Consider the following 16,172-nt stretch of genomic DNA (forward strand, 5'->3'; position numbering starts at 1 on the left):
CATCTCCCCCAAATCGTTTTATATTGACTTATCCTCCATAAACCCCCTAAGTTTTTCCACCCACTTATGAGTTTCACCTATAAGTTCTTTTTAGAAGAAAAAAGAACATTTTAAAGATCAATAGTCCAATCTACACTTCGCTATACAAAGGGAATACTAGTACCGTAGTACGTAATACTATTTTTTTGTTATACGGATACGCATCCTCGACTGATGGATCATCGGCACAGGCCTTATTTCTTTTCCCTTTTTATTAGCGACAAAAGCATAGGAGAAGACAACCTCGAAATCTCGAGGCAAAATGGTCGCCAACAGAGGGTCGAACAATTGTATAGAAACATACAAGTCAAGACAAAGCTTAACTTCTAAACTTCTAATTCATTTATTTCAAATGTCTTTTCTGTGTTCCAATAATATACAACTTTAATCAAAATAATAAGATTATTTAATATGAACAGAGCACATACTATGCTGAAATAAATTGTTTTCACAAACATGCAACGTGATTTTATAATCTCAACTTGACTAAGACTTTTTAGCGTACTGAAAAATTAATTATGAAAGGACATCAAAGTTTATAGGCCTGTTTGGAAAGAAGCACCCAGGTAATTAGAATCGGGTATAATTAGATGTAATTATACGGTTGCCACCTATTGTTTGACTGATAATTATATAGTTAGGTGGGAATTGAGTGTAATTGAATAGTATAATTCGCTCTCCGTAACTTGTTGGGGGGGGGGGGGGGGGGTAATCGTATAATTACACCCCCCGTAATTACGGGATTACCTTTTAATTTATTTCTTTGTAATTTTATTTTAATTTCTTTTCTTTTTTATTTATTTTAATTTCTTTTTATTTTATTTTAATATCTTTTTTATTTTTACTTTTATTTTATTTTAATATCTTTTTTACTTTTATTATTTAATTTCTTTTTTTATTTTTACTTTTTAATTATTTGTATTTTTTTTAAAATATATTTTTCTTTTTATAGAGTTTATATTTCATTTTCTTCTCAATTCCAACCTTTACTTCGCTCGTAATTCTATGTAATTTTTTTTTTTAGTTTTTTATTTTATTCATTTAGCATAACCATATTAATATTTTAATTTTTGAAACTATATCTCTTAATATTGGAAAGAATGAGTCATTAACAAATTTGGTATATAATAAGTGACGTTATTAAAGTAGAATTTCGTTGTGAATGAGGTTATAGACATACTATATATTTTCCTTTCTTTTTGAATTATGGAGTATTTACTAACATATTCGTTAAAACTTACTTGCTCATAACGTTGGAATTTGACATAAGAGTATTATGTTAAAAAAATTCTTTTGGATTTTGAATTTAGGTTATATTTTCATTTTCAAAATATTTGCTTTTAGTATTAACATCATATTTTAGCATCTAGACACATTTGTTTATTTTACACTTCTGCTTGATACAATTATTGTAACGTTTAACCAGTGTTATGACATTATATTTATAAATATTTTTTTTTACAACAGCGTCAGGTCCGTGATGATCTCCAAAAAAGGTATGCTTTTAAGTTTTATAATCAATTAAAATTAAAATATTATTAATTTTGATATTATATATCAATTATTTTTTACAATATTAGTTACAAATATATGATTATTAATTAACATATTTTCAAGAAACAATGTATTATTAAATAACTAATTTAATATCATTTATAAAAGAACATATTTTTAACATATTAATTTTAAATTTTTATAATTACATTTTATTTTTAAATTAAAAGTTAGCGTATAATTATGTTATACCTAATGCAACTAAATTCACTTTAATTCTGGCGTATTATATTAAGATAAACAAATAGGTCGTTATAATTATAATACTGTGTAATTACTAGGCTATGTAATTACTAGGGTAGTAATTACACCAATTTCAATTACCAGGTGGCTTTCCAAACAGGCTCTAAATAATTAATGTAAAGGAAAAAAGGGACTACCTGGACCGCTTAGTTTGGAGAGAAAAAGCCGGTTCCACGATGTCAAATCATAAGCAGCCAAAGCACTATATCGATTGCCAAACACATCAGCAATAGCAACCAAAAACCCGGTTCCTTTCCCGGTCTATCGTAAAACCGAGCGAGATGCATTGCCGGTTAAATCAACATCTTTCATGACCGGAATTTTGTAACACGTTCCCAGAAGAATAATCAGCGTGAACCGAATCTTTTAAACCGCCTTCAAAGAAACTAACGATGAACCGGCTGTTCGGACCGTCCCATTTGGAGCACTCACGTAACCAACCGGTGCTATGGTAATGATAGACGTGGGTTGTGAGGGGGAAGTTTCTAGATGGATGACAAAGGCGATAGGAATTGCTGATACAAAAAAGATGAGTAGAAAGAACTTGGTTGAACAGAAGAAAGAAGTCATGTTGTTTTAGTGTTTTAATTGTTGGAGAGAAAATATGGTATTTTGAGTGTTTTATAGGAGTGTGAGAGACTTAGAGAGAGTACAAAGTTAGGTGAAAATTGGAAAGAAAATAAAGAGATACTGATGAGAAATGGGACGAGAGAAAGGTTAAGATTCAACATCAGGGCCGGTTCTGACTTCTTGTGATTTGAATTGAATCACCAAATTCCGTAGCATCTGTTTCAAAAACAGATGGATAAAAATAAAAATCGTTAAATTGTTTCAGAGATAATAGTTAGAAAACACACTGAAAGCCACCTTTTTGGTTTTGTCAATTATCGCGTGTCGAGTTTTTGTCTAAACTATCGGTTTCAGAACACACTCAATCAGGTTATGTGTTTAGTATGATGGAAAATATTTTCCATGGAAATGATTTATGGAAAACCAAGTGATTTCGTACTTATTTTCTTATGTTTGGTCGGATGTGGATAATATTTTCGGGAAACATTTTCAAGTGTTTGGTTTGACGAAAATACCAATCCAACCCCTAACGATGCACTCGACCTCCCAACTCACTACCTCACCTCCTACCCCACGCCATTCCAACCTTTCCTCTACTATCCCAACCCTGCATTTTGAAAAAGATGTTATTTTCACAAAGCGGTTATTTTAATAAGTAGGCGTTTGGCCATCAAGTCAAACCATATTTTCAAACCGTTGTTTGGCCATCAAACCGTGGTTTGAACTCAAATCATCCAAAAAAGTCTTGGGTTTGAAACCGTAGTTTTGACTTTTTAAATATAAAATTTACCCATAAGTTAATATTTTGTAAAGAAAAAAATCATAAGTTGGTAAATATTTTTAACAATTACCCCATCAATCATTTGCCAATCTCATTAACTTCCACTAACGTTTATTTATGTCTACCAATCTTAATTTATGTGAGAAGATTATATTAAATAGTATTTACATTACTATTCATGTTAAATTTTCGATTTTATTGAAGTAAAATTTAATTAATTGATGTTGCATTTTTTAGAAAAATGAATAAAAAATAGTCCCAGAACGTCTTTTAAGATTTTCAAAGTTTCGGTGAGCGCCTCGAAGGATCCCGACAAGGATGCTCGCGATAAACTTCGCAAACGTAAATATCTCTACTCCGACATCGTATTGACGAAAGGTTTAATGCGTTGGAAACTAGATTCGTAGACCTTCAATTTGGTGGGTGGAACACCCTATAACTCCAAGTATATGAGAAAAGCTCAGTGACATTAGACCCAAATTTCAGCAAAATTTATGAACGTAACTTGCAATACTTTTTGCCGATTTTTATTTTACAACTTGCTTGACTTCAAAACTTAACATACGAATATTATATGATTCAAGTACCTTAAAACACGACATATTAAGCGCTCCTAGTTTAATCCCGAAAGTACGGGTTATAATATCTTTGATTCCTTTAACCCCGAAACCTTATGGTACATGCTTAATATTTGTTAAAAGTCTTTCTTAACCTTATAGGGGTTCCATGGACTCTTCGGGCTTCCGTTAGTTTACTTATGACACAAAAAATGCGAAAATTTACGAGGTGTAACGGTATTTTTTTTGACCCTTAACCCATTATTTTACTAGAGAAGATTTCTCTAATGGTATTTAATGCAAAAAATTATTGAAGAAGGTATTGAAATTTTTTTCCAACACTTTCTGCAAATAAATTATTGAAGCAAAGTTTGGATTGGGTATAAGTTTTAAATTTTTTTCCATCGTTTGTCTTAAAATAAAAACTCGAAAAAAATAATTGGGCTCGTTGACTTAACAAAAATAAAAAGAAAACGCAGAACCAAAGGAGGCTCCCAACTTAAAGGCAGCTTATAAGTTGCTTAAAATAAGCCCATAGTCTAAGTTTGGGCACAATCCATCTTAACTCATTTATCCTGAACAACCTAAATCAGCCCATCACTTTGGCCCAAACTGACCCATCCAAGAGCCAAATTATTCTGTTGTTTCCAAGAGCCAAATTATTCTGTTGTTTGCCCTACTCTACTCTCTACGCAAACTCGCGGCTTTGATTCCTGATCTCCATTTCTCCTTCAATCCTTTTACAACAAATAAGTACTCCCTCAGTCTCATAATAAGTGTCATCTTAGCTAAATTTTTTTTTTATAATTGTCATCTGGGAAATCGACATAAATTCGACTAGCTTTTTCAATTCTATCGTAAAATAAAGAATATCCAAATTATGATTGAAAAAGCTACGTGATTTCCTAATATGTGTGTTTTTAACTAAGGTAACACTTATTATGGAATAGATGGAGTATATTGTAAGTCTACACATTTTTCTCTCAGTCCATCCCTCTCTATTCTGTCGAAAACCCTGATGATTATTAACTTTATTTTTAGTTTAATTTTAAATTTTTATTCATTGCTCGTACACTAATAATTGGGCCACGATTATTTCGCGGATAGGCCCATTGGGAACGAATAATCCTAGATACTCGTAACGCGAAAGTGGTCCCTGTGAACATCGTCTAGGCCTAAAAAAAGTAAATTACTCCAACTTGTACTACTAAATAATAAAGCTAAATAGATATTGGGAAGGGCTCCATTGCTCCTCTCTTACTTCAACCGAGCTCTTTCTCCTCTCAGGTAAAACCCTAACTTTTACTTCATTACTCAATTCAATTTTCAACGTTTCTCAAATTATTTCTGAAGATTTGTTCTATACTTGTTTCCTCATCTGCAATTTTATTTGGCAAAGTTTTTTTTTTTTTTTTTTAGATCAACTTATCCGTTTTCCGTTGATAGATTTTTCTTATTTTGGTTTCGTTGTTTACGGATCTGATAGATTGTGCCTTACTTGGTTTCGTTTGTGTGAACCAACTCAGATCCAGCTAGAATTATGTTGTTTCTTTTGTTTGACTTGAGAAGACTTGTTTTCCGATCTGGATTGTTAAATAGTTTTGCTATATTTTGTGTTGAATACATTGGATGAATAAGGAGCTATTCTAGGATATAAACTGTATACTTGATTTTGGGTGAAAGAATACTAAAACTTAGCCTAAGATTTAGAAGGGAGTTACTGGGGACGTTGGGAAAGTTGCATTTTGTGAGGTTTTTGACTTCTCTATACTTTGCTAGCATATCGCTTTATATGCGTGCTTTATACAAACAACAACAACATACCTAGTGTAATCCCACAAAGTGGGGTCTGGGGAGGGTAGAGTGTATGCATGCCTAACCCCTACCTTGCGAGGTGGGAGGATATGCATGCTTTCTACTTGGTAAGAATTATCTAAGCCACACAACCACGGGTCCTTCAGTTAAAAAAGACCTTTGAGTCTTCTAAAGAAGGGATTCATGTTTTAAACCTTAGGTTAAAGGAACTCTTTTTGGATTAATGGTGAATAACATCTAATCTTTATGTAAAACTAAAGACTTATACAAAGTCTCATCGATATAAAATTCAAAATACTACCCAAAAAGGAAATATCCAAGCTTTACGTAAATCCAAAATAAAACATGACGCGGTTGTTTAAACAACTACTGTTTGTTTGGACCGAACCAAACAACCAGAAAGTTGTTTAAGCAACTTGGGTCCTTGAATTAAAATGGATATTTGAGTCTTTTATTTTAGAAAAAGTGACTCAAGTTTTAAATCTTTGTTATAAGTGACTCTTCTGGAATTGATTTTAATGACACATTTTAAAAGCCTTCAAAGTTTTCTTATTTTACACGATACTCCTACCTCTCCATCTGCCCTTCCTCCTCCCCCTCTCCCTCATCCACCTCTGCCTCCTTTCTTTTTGAAACCCCATAACAATAACAACTACAGAAATTCCACTTCAAGATCCTACTATAACAACTATAGTAGTTGTTGCAACATGTTTAATAGTTGTTGCAACAAATTCGGTAGTTGTTGCAACACTTCTGAGGTTGTTGCAACAACTACTGAATTTGTTGCAACAGTTATCGAAGAAGTTGCAACAACTTGAGTAGTCCTTGCAGCAGTTTTTGAAGTTGTTGTAATAACTTCTGTAGTTGTTGGATTTGTTGCAGAATATCCTCCACTAGTTAGAAATTCTTTTACCCAAATATTCACGACAAAAACAAAAACAGTTTGTATATTTATAAAAAGAAAACAAAGAAGAAAAAAATGATGATAGTAAAATATAGAAGAAGAGAAAGAAGAAGAAGATGGAGAAGGACAGAAGACTGGGAATCAAAATTTGAAAAGTAGGCATGTGTGGGTTATTTCTAAAATCTTGGATATTTAATAGGGGAAAGGGTCAAAAATGCCCCTTTACTTTGGAAAAAGGGCTAAAAATATCCTCCGAACTAATTTTGGGTCAAAATAACCCATCCCGTCATTAAAGTTTTTAAATATACCCCTGGCTTAACGGAAATCCGCAGCATAACCCGATTTCATTTTTAAACCCGCTCCATTTAAAACTGACCCAACTACATTAAAAACCCATATGCAACCAACTTGTTCCCGAGTCCTACATCTGGAGCCACTAGGCATAGGAGCGGGCAACACATATGCATTTTTTATTTAGTTGGTTCAGTTTTAAATGGAGCAGGTTTAAAAATGAAATCGGGTTCTGTTGCGAATTTTCGTTAAGACAGGGCTATATGATGGGAGGGGTATTTTCGACCCAAAATTAGTTCGGAGGATATTTTTAGCCCTTTTCCCATAGTAGAGGGTCATTTTTAACCCTTTTCCCTATTTAATATTTGCCCCCAATTTGAATTCTAGTCATGCTGTAAAGTCACTTAATTATCTTTGATCTGATCAAGGTCTCCTTTTTTTTGTTTTTTTTAAAAAAAAAAAAAAAAATTGAAGACCTACAGGGTCCTTTGGTTAAATATTCTCAAGCAACTTGTAGGTTGTTAGAGAGTTATTTAAACAAATTTGTGCTTTCAGGTTGTTTAAGCAACTCTCATAGTTGCTTAAACAACTAGCTGCTTCTGCACATGGTATGTTCTGAAAAAATAACCGTAAGAAAAAAAGGTGGAGTATCGTGCCATGTTCGCTGGATCAGTTGCAGCTCCTCCGGCCATGTTCTAATTTGAGAATGGGTAGTGGGCGTTTTTACATTTTCATGGGTTCTAATACTTATCTACAAGTTTTTGTAATTATATTTCAATCTCAAACTACTTAAGTATCTTGGACTCGGTCAGCCTCCCTCTTTAATTCAATACGTATGGTCTTTTCCCTCATTTTTCTCCACAAACTCACATACAAAAAGGAAAAGGGTATAAAAGGGTAAGACTGTTGTATTTGTGGAGAAGATTTTTGAACGAGTGGTTAAGATTCTACAGGAATCCGACAACTTTGGTAGTTGTGGGGTTTCAAAGAGGGAGAAGGAGGCAGCGTTGTGCAAATAAGAAAACTTCAAGGTTTTTAAAATGCGTTATTAGCACTAATCATGAAAGAGTCACTTGTAGCAAAAACATCAAATTTGTATTACTTTTCCTTGAATAAAAGACTCAAGACTCAGGAGTCACTTTTATAGAAAGCACCCTAGTGACTATTAGAAATAGGGATAGAAGTGAAATAGGCATTGACTCTCAGGGCAACATGACATGCGGTCATGGGGGATGTCCTGCCCATTTGATGGAATTTTGCAGTCCATCAATTGAAGTATTCAACACATCGTGTGTTACAATCCATGTTGCTCGGACTCTTCAAAAATGTCAAAGGGTGCGTGTCGGATTCTCCAAAGTAGTGTATTATGGAGAATCCGACACGGGTGTGGCATTAAAAGTGGAGAGTCCGCGCAACTTAGCTTACAATACATATGCAATTGTTGACAGACAAGATGTAGCCAAGGGGGAACAGATTTGTTGCTTCAGATGGATCCAAAAGAGGATATTTTGTCCATGGATTGAGAAGAGGATATTTTGGGTCATAGAGCAATTTAAAATTGTAGAGGCAAAGTAATTGAATTCTGGGATGATGAAGGGAGATCCCGAGATAGGAGAGGAAGAATGATATAATGCGGTAGTGAGCGGTACTGCAAGCTATGGTCAATTCAAGTGTCATGCTAGTGCAAAGGGAAGAAAAAAAAAAGTCTGTTGTGGATGGCAATCTTGGACTGCTCAGAACTAACATAATCTCATCAGCTATTTCTCGAACTATGATAGTATTGTTTACATTATAACCAGTGTGGTTAGCTGTTACTACTTATACCGCTTTGTACTGGTGGAACAATGGCTAGCATAGCAGTGTACCACCAAAGTTTTGGTGGGGCTTAGTTGACCTCCATTCCTAAGCTGAGTTCCTATTGTCTCATGTTACATTATTATTACCTCACAGTTCAATTACCTGAAAATTTTTACCTCAAGTTTAATTGCCATCAACTTAATGTTTTGGGTAACTCTTCGAGTCAGTCATTCTTCCAGTTTGTTAATTATTTGTTTCAATGTAGTCGCTTCTTTATCTTGTCGTTCTAACTACATTTCATGGTCCTTTTAAGACCATTTAGTGGTTCTGTTGGTTTATGTGTAAATTAATGTGGGTGATGGGTACTTTTTTTTTTTTTTTCTTTCTCCTATGGTGATTTTGCAGAAGTTTGCTACATTCGGAATCAAATGACTGGCCATAGGATTGCACATGCCACATTAAAAGGGCCCAGTGTGGTCAAGGAAATAGTGATCGCAAGTGTACTTGGTTTGGCTGCTGGAAGCCTGTGGAAGATGCACCACTGGAATGAACAAAGAAAAGTTAGGTCGTTCTATGACTTGCTGGAGAAGGGTGAAATAAGTATAGTTGCGGAAGAATAATTTCTCAAGGATGCATACTCGTATGATTTGGCTCTTCAATTAAACATGAGCATACTCTTCTATCTAAAAGAATAAGTTCGAAAACCAAGTATTTCTCTGTCTATTCATTGCTCCATGTTTGACTATGAAGTTTTTGATTTTTATTGACCTGTTTGGACAGACTAGAATAAGTTTTCTTTCGTCAGTTAAGTGTGCCATTCAACAGGCAAACTCATGTCTCTATTAAAAGTATATTATTTCTCGTTTAATAGGCTTCTTTTTACCATCAGCAAATTTATCCCTGACCAATATGGGACTCTATTTGCTTAGTCTGTCTTTTGATAATCCTCTCTAACATATGGGCTGTTTCTAAAGCTAGGTCTCTGTTCATTATTAGTGACCCCTGCAAGCAGCAGACTTATTTTAGAATTTCTATAACATGGGTGCACTACTAAAGAAAGGAGAAAAAAATGTATCAAGTGGGAATCGTTCCCCCTGTTAAATAACTAAGGTTTTAACCAAGTGCACAATTAAGCTTTTTTGCAGTATGAGTTCATCAGGTAATATTAGATTAATTTTTAGAAAATATGTACATAAAATATCTAGTTTTGTAGAAAGATTATGGGTTCACGTGCTTCAAAATTTACACTAAAAAATGCCACTGCCTGCAAGTCGGTAAAGGGATGGCATTATTCTGTTAATTTATGCCTTATCATTTCTCGGAAAGCATTTGAATCATTTGCTGTGTTCGAATCATATTTTGAGTTCAAACCGCGAAGCATTTAGCATTAATCACAATCAGGTTTGGAATTATCATATTCATGTGTGTTTCACACATCGACTAAAGCTGATGAGATAACATGCTTTTATCCATGGTTACCCTAAACGGATTGAATACTAACATTCACGTTTCCATTTTAGTTGCTTAACTAAAAACTGATCAATTGAATTTACCTAAAATCTACTCAAAATCTCATGTTTGTTGGAATCTATTATGCTACTGCCAGACTTACTTTTGGCGTCAAGAGTTGAGAAAATTCCATGTGCACCTAGTGGCGAATGTTGAAAGGAGAAGGCATGCGCGTTATTTTTTTCCAAACGTGGCCATCTGTGTATTCGTTTATTTCATACACACAAGCCCATGTGTCTTAAGGGCATTAGTAGTTCCTTGGTCGTTTATCCTTCCAATTTTGAACTATTTATTGAACAATAAGTAATCGTCGACTATTTAAATGATTAAAAAAAAAAAATAGAAAGGAAGTAATCGCCGACTAAGATACTTTAATTTAAACTCTTATGGTTTAAGCAATATCTAAAATTTGACAAAATAAATGACTTCGTGGTTTTTATTGAATAACAGTACTGTACTACAAAAGAAGGGTTTACCTAATTATCTAGCTTGACTATTTAATATTTAAGGTGGAATCACCGGATTGTAACATTTTTTAAGAGAAGGCGAGAGTGTAACAAGTTGTGTTAACTGCTTTAATAGGATTTGGTACTTCAAGCCCACGTGTTGTGCATCTCTGGAGTTTTACTCGTGGGATAGAAAGAATTCGTGAAGTTTAATGATTCTTTGCCATGCAATGATAATGTCATTATTGAAAGTGTCCCTACACTAGTTGATCTTTTTGATGACTGAATTGATTCTTCTTGTGAGGTCAATTTGTGTCCACCTAGTATTGACACTTGTGCTAAAAGTGATAGTGTATTGTCATGTGGTAAAAGTGCTCATACACTAGTTGATTCTTTTGATGGCCGAATTAATTCTTCTTGCAAGATCGATTTGTGTCCACCTAGTGTTGACACTTGTGAATTCAATGGTAGTACATGTCATGTGGTAATCATTTTAGTCAATCTTGTGAGCTTGACATACTACCAACTCGTGTTGATATTTGTGTTGATCGACTTGCTTGTAATGTTAATTCACTACTTGAGGAATCTTGTGATGTGCTTAATAAGCCCCCAGTTAGTGATGATGTTGAAGTCGTTGGTATTTTGAAAGAATCTGACACCTCATCTTTGTTTGTTTCATGTCAAAATGAGTCTCTTGATCTTGCTTTAGTGTGATGTGATAAGACTCAAGATTGTAATGGTGACGTGTGTCATGTAGATAGTCATGTGAATGAAAGTACCTTGAAAGATGACAATTCATATCTTTGTGAGAATGAAATTGCATGCTTTGACTCCTCATTGTTCATGGATTACTCTTTCTTTAAAGATAATGTCTTACTTGATGCTAACGTGACTATTGGAAGTGAAGTGTCTAGTGGAATGTATTGTAATGTTGAAAGTGTAGCCACTTTTGGTGACTACATGGTGTTTGAAAATCACTTTGGAGTGATGACACTCTTCCCTGTGATGGAGAACTTCCCTCGGGGGATGATAATACATTTGTGGGGAAGGAGTGTTTTGAAAAGGAAGGTGATACTTGTTTACAAATTGTTACTTCTTTCTTGTGTGTTCAAAATCGTAGTAGCATGCTAGATCTTGTTCTTGAACCTAATAGTGAGGCTACATGTGAGAACACCATAGATGAAGTTGTTTTGCTTGACACCTTTCTTTACCATCTATTTGCATATGATGACATTCATGCTCTTGTTAGGAGTGCATAGTAGTTGCCTTGATCATGATATGTGGATATCCTTTCCTTTTGATCCCGGTGATGTCTTAAATTTGTGTGATTAGTATCATTTTGCAATTGAGGATCATTTGTGTGTCGTGCCAACTTGGTATTTTGAAACCATTGGTTCCTTTAGAATATCCTCATTTCATGATCTTTGGGATAGCCAAGTTCTTGGTGCTCTACTTGAGAGCTTATTCTTCATGAAAATGGTTGATACTTGGTTATATCACAAATTTGTGCTTACTTGGCATGGTGGTAGATTGGTCCACTCTAACACTAACCCTCATCCTTTGAGGACTTTGTTGTTGTTTGTCTCCCTTATGGTGTTGCAAGGTTTAGATTCGAGGACTAATCCTTTTCAAGAAGGAAAGAATGATGCAATCCGAGTTGCCTCAAGGACATTTCGAGAGCTTTCCCGGGAATTCTAAGTGTGAATGATTGCGTCAGAGGATGAAGTGGAGAAAGAGGAGCATCAAGATGGTCAAATGAGTGAAGAGGAGAGCTACACATGCAAAGAGGGGCTATTACATAAATGCATTTCACAAAGAAAGACTAACCAAACAAGGCCCTTACTTCATTAAGGGTATAATTGTAATAGCTAGATGTCTTCCTTATTTTCCTAGTATAAGTAGTAGGCTAAACATTTCATTAGATTTAAGACTGTTTTGATGACTGATATTTTGATATTCTATTGAGAGTTTGAGGGCTTGTTGAAGCCATTGATTGTGCTTGCCACATTGTTGAGAGGATTGGTTGCTTGGGACATTAGTTTCCCTTGAGATCATCCTAAGAAATTAGGTGCTTAATAGTGTGTAATTATGAGGTCTTAGTTAATTAAGAACTCTGGTTGCCTAATTGTGCCTGTATTTGTGTCAATCTATCTATTCTTTTTCTTTTCTTCTTAATTTCTTGTTTCCACGTATCCGTTCTGGCAACATACACTACTTAAGAATTTCTCACCACAAAGAGTTTGTGGATATATATATATAATGGGTCGGATAAATTATGTTCTATTTTAGTTTTTTTGTGTATTTCATTTAATTTGATTGTGTTGCCGTAATAGTGCAAAATTGCAGTATTTTTTATGTTACCGTTAAGCTCCGTAGCTTGTAATATTTTTCACAATATTTAGAGAATTAGATATGCAGATGAAAAGAAATGTAACAGGCTTTAGCAGAGAAGTCAAGTTTAACCCGTTGGTTGATTTATTTTTAAGGTTTTAGACACAAAAAGAGAAGTCTTTTTGAGTTTCTTGCAAGTTTCACTTCTGTCATGGATATCAGGCTAGACAGGAAAAGAAAATGCCATCTCTTCATCAATTTTCTGGAGTTTTCTTTTTATGTTTTGATGTCATATAATGTGTTTATTTTGACACTAATTATTATTCGGCTACTCATTTTCATATGGTTAATCTGGATTTGTTGCAACCGCTGAAGCGTAGCCTTGCACATCATCCCCAGAATTGTTTTAGAGCGTTTAAAAGAAGTGTTTATATTTCAAATGTCAATAATGATACAAAAAAAATTTAAGCAGGTAACTTCACTGCACGATAACAACATGTATCACCAACAACTCCTACCTACTCTAGCTAGCAACAAAGATACCAACAAGGCATCCATCAAATGTTGATCGAATACTTATTTGAGGGACCGGGAACCAAGTGCTCCAATATGTACTCAACAATTGGAGAGTTATATTTCAATAGAGTCCACCAACAAGGCGATAATGTGAGGTTTTAGTACTTTTTCAGGATGAGTGTATCCATCTTGATTGTGCTTATAAGTGACATCAATAATGCGAGCAAGATTGAGAATACGAGTGAGAATCTTTGTAGAGACAGGAGTTGGTCGAAGGATTCCTTCATTTACATCCTTCCATGCTATCTCAGCCATTTCTTGAAATTTTTCCATTGCCTTTTCTGTTGATACGTCATAATCTCTCATGTAACACTCAATTCCAGTTGCAATCTGACCTCTACCCTTTTCAACCTGAAAGGAATCATAACGTGTTGGTGTAAGTATGAATGGTATGGTTGTAGCACAAGTAAAATTAAAAATGTGAGTTTATTTGACGTAATTATACCTCATAGGTGGCTATGTCATCAATGACTCGACATAAGGTCACATTGGCTTCAAGAATTTTAGGGTTCTTGGCCAACCATTCAAAATCTTCCTTGTTAGCACACTTCATGCCTAAGTAGGATGTTGTCGTAAGCAGGTAATAAGTGCTAGTCGCTAATGCGTTGTTAAGATATTCAGAAACAGGCGGCATATATCCTTCAATGAACCATTTTGCTTCCACAAAATAGTTTCTCACAATTTCTTTCATCTGTCAAAAACAATCGAAGACGTTCGATCATCAATACATATTCAATATATAAATTTCATTATAAACAAAAATGAGGAGAAAAAGCTACACAGTTGATTGATAAACTGATTAATATTGAGTTAACTAGTATAACTCATGACTCATACTCTTTCTTTTGCATAGTGAACAACTTCGGATCTGCCATCCTTTGACAACTCCGATTCATAATCATTGTAGAGATCTAAAAGGGCTTTGTAACTGATTTTCATGTAATCTGGGAGCCGGTCAATTTGGTTAATATCCCACCTAATAAATGAAAAAGAAATGAATTTGGTAAGTTTATCAGTTTAACATAACATATATCATAGGAAGAAGGAGAAACGTCTAGTGTTTGACGACTAGGCTTGTATTGGATTATAAATTGTAGGCAAAAATTCAAAATTGTAGACAAAATTCGAGAAGTAGTTCATACCTCTGTATGGCATCGGTGTAGACCTCAAGTTCTTTGACAATGCCATAAGCATCAAATGTGTCATCTACTATCGAAATCATTGCTATAGTCTTAGCAAGCATGACACGAGCTTCAGAATATTGAGGTTCAGCATACACTCCCACCGTCCAAAAGTAGCACTCGACTGCTCTGTCCCTAGCATATGGAAGTGTTGTCACAAAATTCAAATCTTTCCACCACCTACAAAGTAAGTAACAACATATCAGATTCTGAGAATTTACTATCAACAAATAATTTATATTTATAATGTAAATTATCAACATACCCTGATACTTCGCTGAGTTCTTGCTTGTGCAACATTTGCAGTAAATTGAAATCCAATTTGGCAAATCGAAGCAACACATCATTCTTCAATTCCTCCTCATCATAGATGGAGATGAAGTAGCGTGTCTCAACTCTTGGAATGCTCTTATGGAGAGATTGCTCGAGGGCATGTGTCACTTGCTTACTCAGAGGTGACTTCAAATGTGGAGCTGCAGATTCAAGATGAGCAGTGGAAAAAGCAAGTGCCTCTTCCAAAATATCCTCTCCATGAGTCCTTACATGTGAAGCTTCGTATAATTTCAATAGACCCTTGATGTTGTCGCTAAGAGATTCCTTGAATTTGCCGTTTGCATCTTGGAATCTGCTAAAAATTTCTGTTTTATGAAGAAAAACAAAAGATCAGTTTTCATGCAGAAAAAAGTATAAAACAAAAAGTCCCTGGTGTAAGCTACCAAGAACTATAGATATAACAACAAACAAAAAGCATATGTATCATACGTAATGGACCTACGTGGGGAGATATTGTAACCATGTTGTCTCAGTAGTCGAAAGTGAAGGGATAAAATGCGTAAGTCATTGTATTCATGACCCTTAAAGTTAGGATCAACATTGTAAATCTGATCCAACATGTCTTCTATTTGTTTCTCAAAGTGATAGGCAATTCCAAGGCGTTCAACAATGTCAATCAGATTCAACTTTTCAACCAATGTTTTTCCTGCGGAAGCCGACATTAACATACTCCTTGTTTGTTCCTTCAAAGTTTCAATCTCTTGAGCATACTTTTCTGCAACCTGCAAATATATTAATGCATGTTCAAAGTCAGAAATGAACTTCCTTATGATCCAACAAGATAAGAAGACGAATTGACAAATTAAAGACCTGATTATTGAGGGAGAATGAATGGAAATGATCACCCCAAAGACTTGGAGAGAAGTCCGCGATGGGGCGGACAATCTCCTCCTCTTCGTAGTTACTGATTTCTGCAGCAGTTGGGGCCATTTCTAGTACTCTTAGCTTGTGGAAAATCACAAAGAATTTAAATTCCTTTCCCTTCTTTTGTTTCTTATTAGGTGCTAGATAAACCGAACAAGTGATGATGGAAATGGAAGTGAAGGAAATGAGTATTTATAATGTTTGGTGAGAGCCTTTGGCACAGCCATCTTTCACGATTGAAATTCTTGTTGAAGCAGTAGTCCGGTTGGCGGTTGCCACACTTGACTATATACTATATAGTCACTGGTTTATAGATATAATACTCCCTTATAATATGACAACATGCTTTTTTCTTTTTGAATTTAGCTTATATATACTTGC

At 34.6% G+C, this 16,172-nt stretch overlaps 2 protein-coding genes across 2 annotated transcripts; one reads left to right on the top strand and one right to left on the bottom strand.

Moving 5' to 3' along the window:
* The first annotated feature begins 4,869 nt into the window (after positions 1 to 4,869).
* On the top strand, positions 4,870 to 9,419 carry LOC132063330 (cytochrome c oxidase subunit 5C-2-like). Its single transcript, XM_059455826.1, has 2 exons — positions 4,870 to 5,031; positions 8,957 to 9,419. The coding sequence occupies exon 2, from the start codon at positions 8,980 to 8,982 to the stop codon at positions 9,169 to 9,171; it is 192 nt and encodes a 63-aa protein (XP_059311809.1). The 5' UTR covers positions 4,870 to 5,031; positions 8,957 to 8,979; the 3' UTR covers positions 9,172 to 9,419.
* A 3,832-nt stretch (positions 9,420 to 13,251) lies between these two features.
* LOC132063331 (vetispiradiene synthase 3) lies at positions 13,252 to 15,966 on the bottom strand. The gene is made up of 7 exons (XM_059455827.1): positions 15,738 to 15,966; positions 15,370 to 15,649; positions 14,860 to 15,232; positions 14,556 to 14,774; positions 14,251 to 14,389; positions 13,859 to 14,104; positions 13,252 to 13,764 (listed from the first exon to the last, which is right to left on the bottom strand). The coding sequence occupies exons 1-7, from the start codon at positions 15,855 to 15,857 to the stop codon at positions 13,468 to 13,470; spliced, it is 1,674 nt and encodes a 557-aa protein (XP_059311810.1). The 5' UTR covers positions 15,858 to 15,966; the 3' UTR covers positions 13,252 to 13,467.
* Between the last annotated feature and the right edge of the window lie 206 nt (positions 15,967 to 16,172).

This window comes from Lycium ferocissimum, chromosome 7, assembly GCF_029784015.1.
Source record: "Lycium ferocissimum isolate CSIRO_LF1 chromosome 7, AGI_CSIRO_Lferr_CH_V1, whole genome shotgun sequence".
Classification (NCBI taxonomy): Eukaryota; Viridiplantae; Streptophyta; class Magnoliopsida; order Solanales; family Solanaceae; genus Lycium; species Lycium ferocissimum.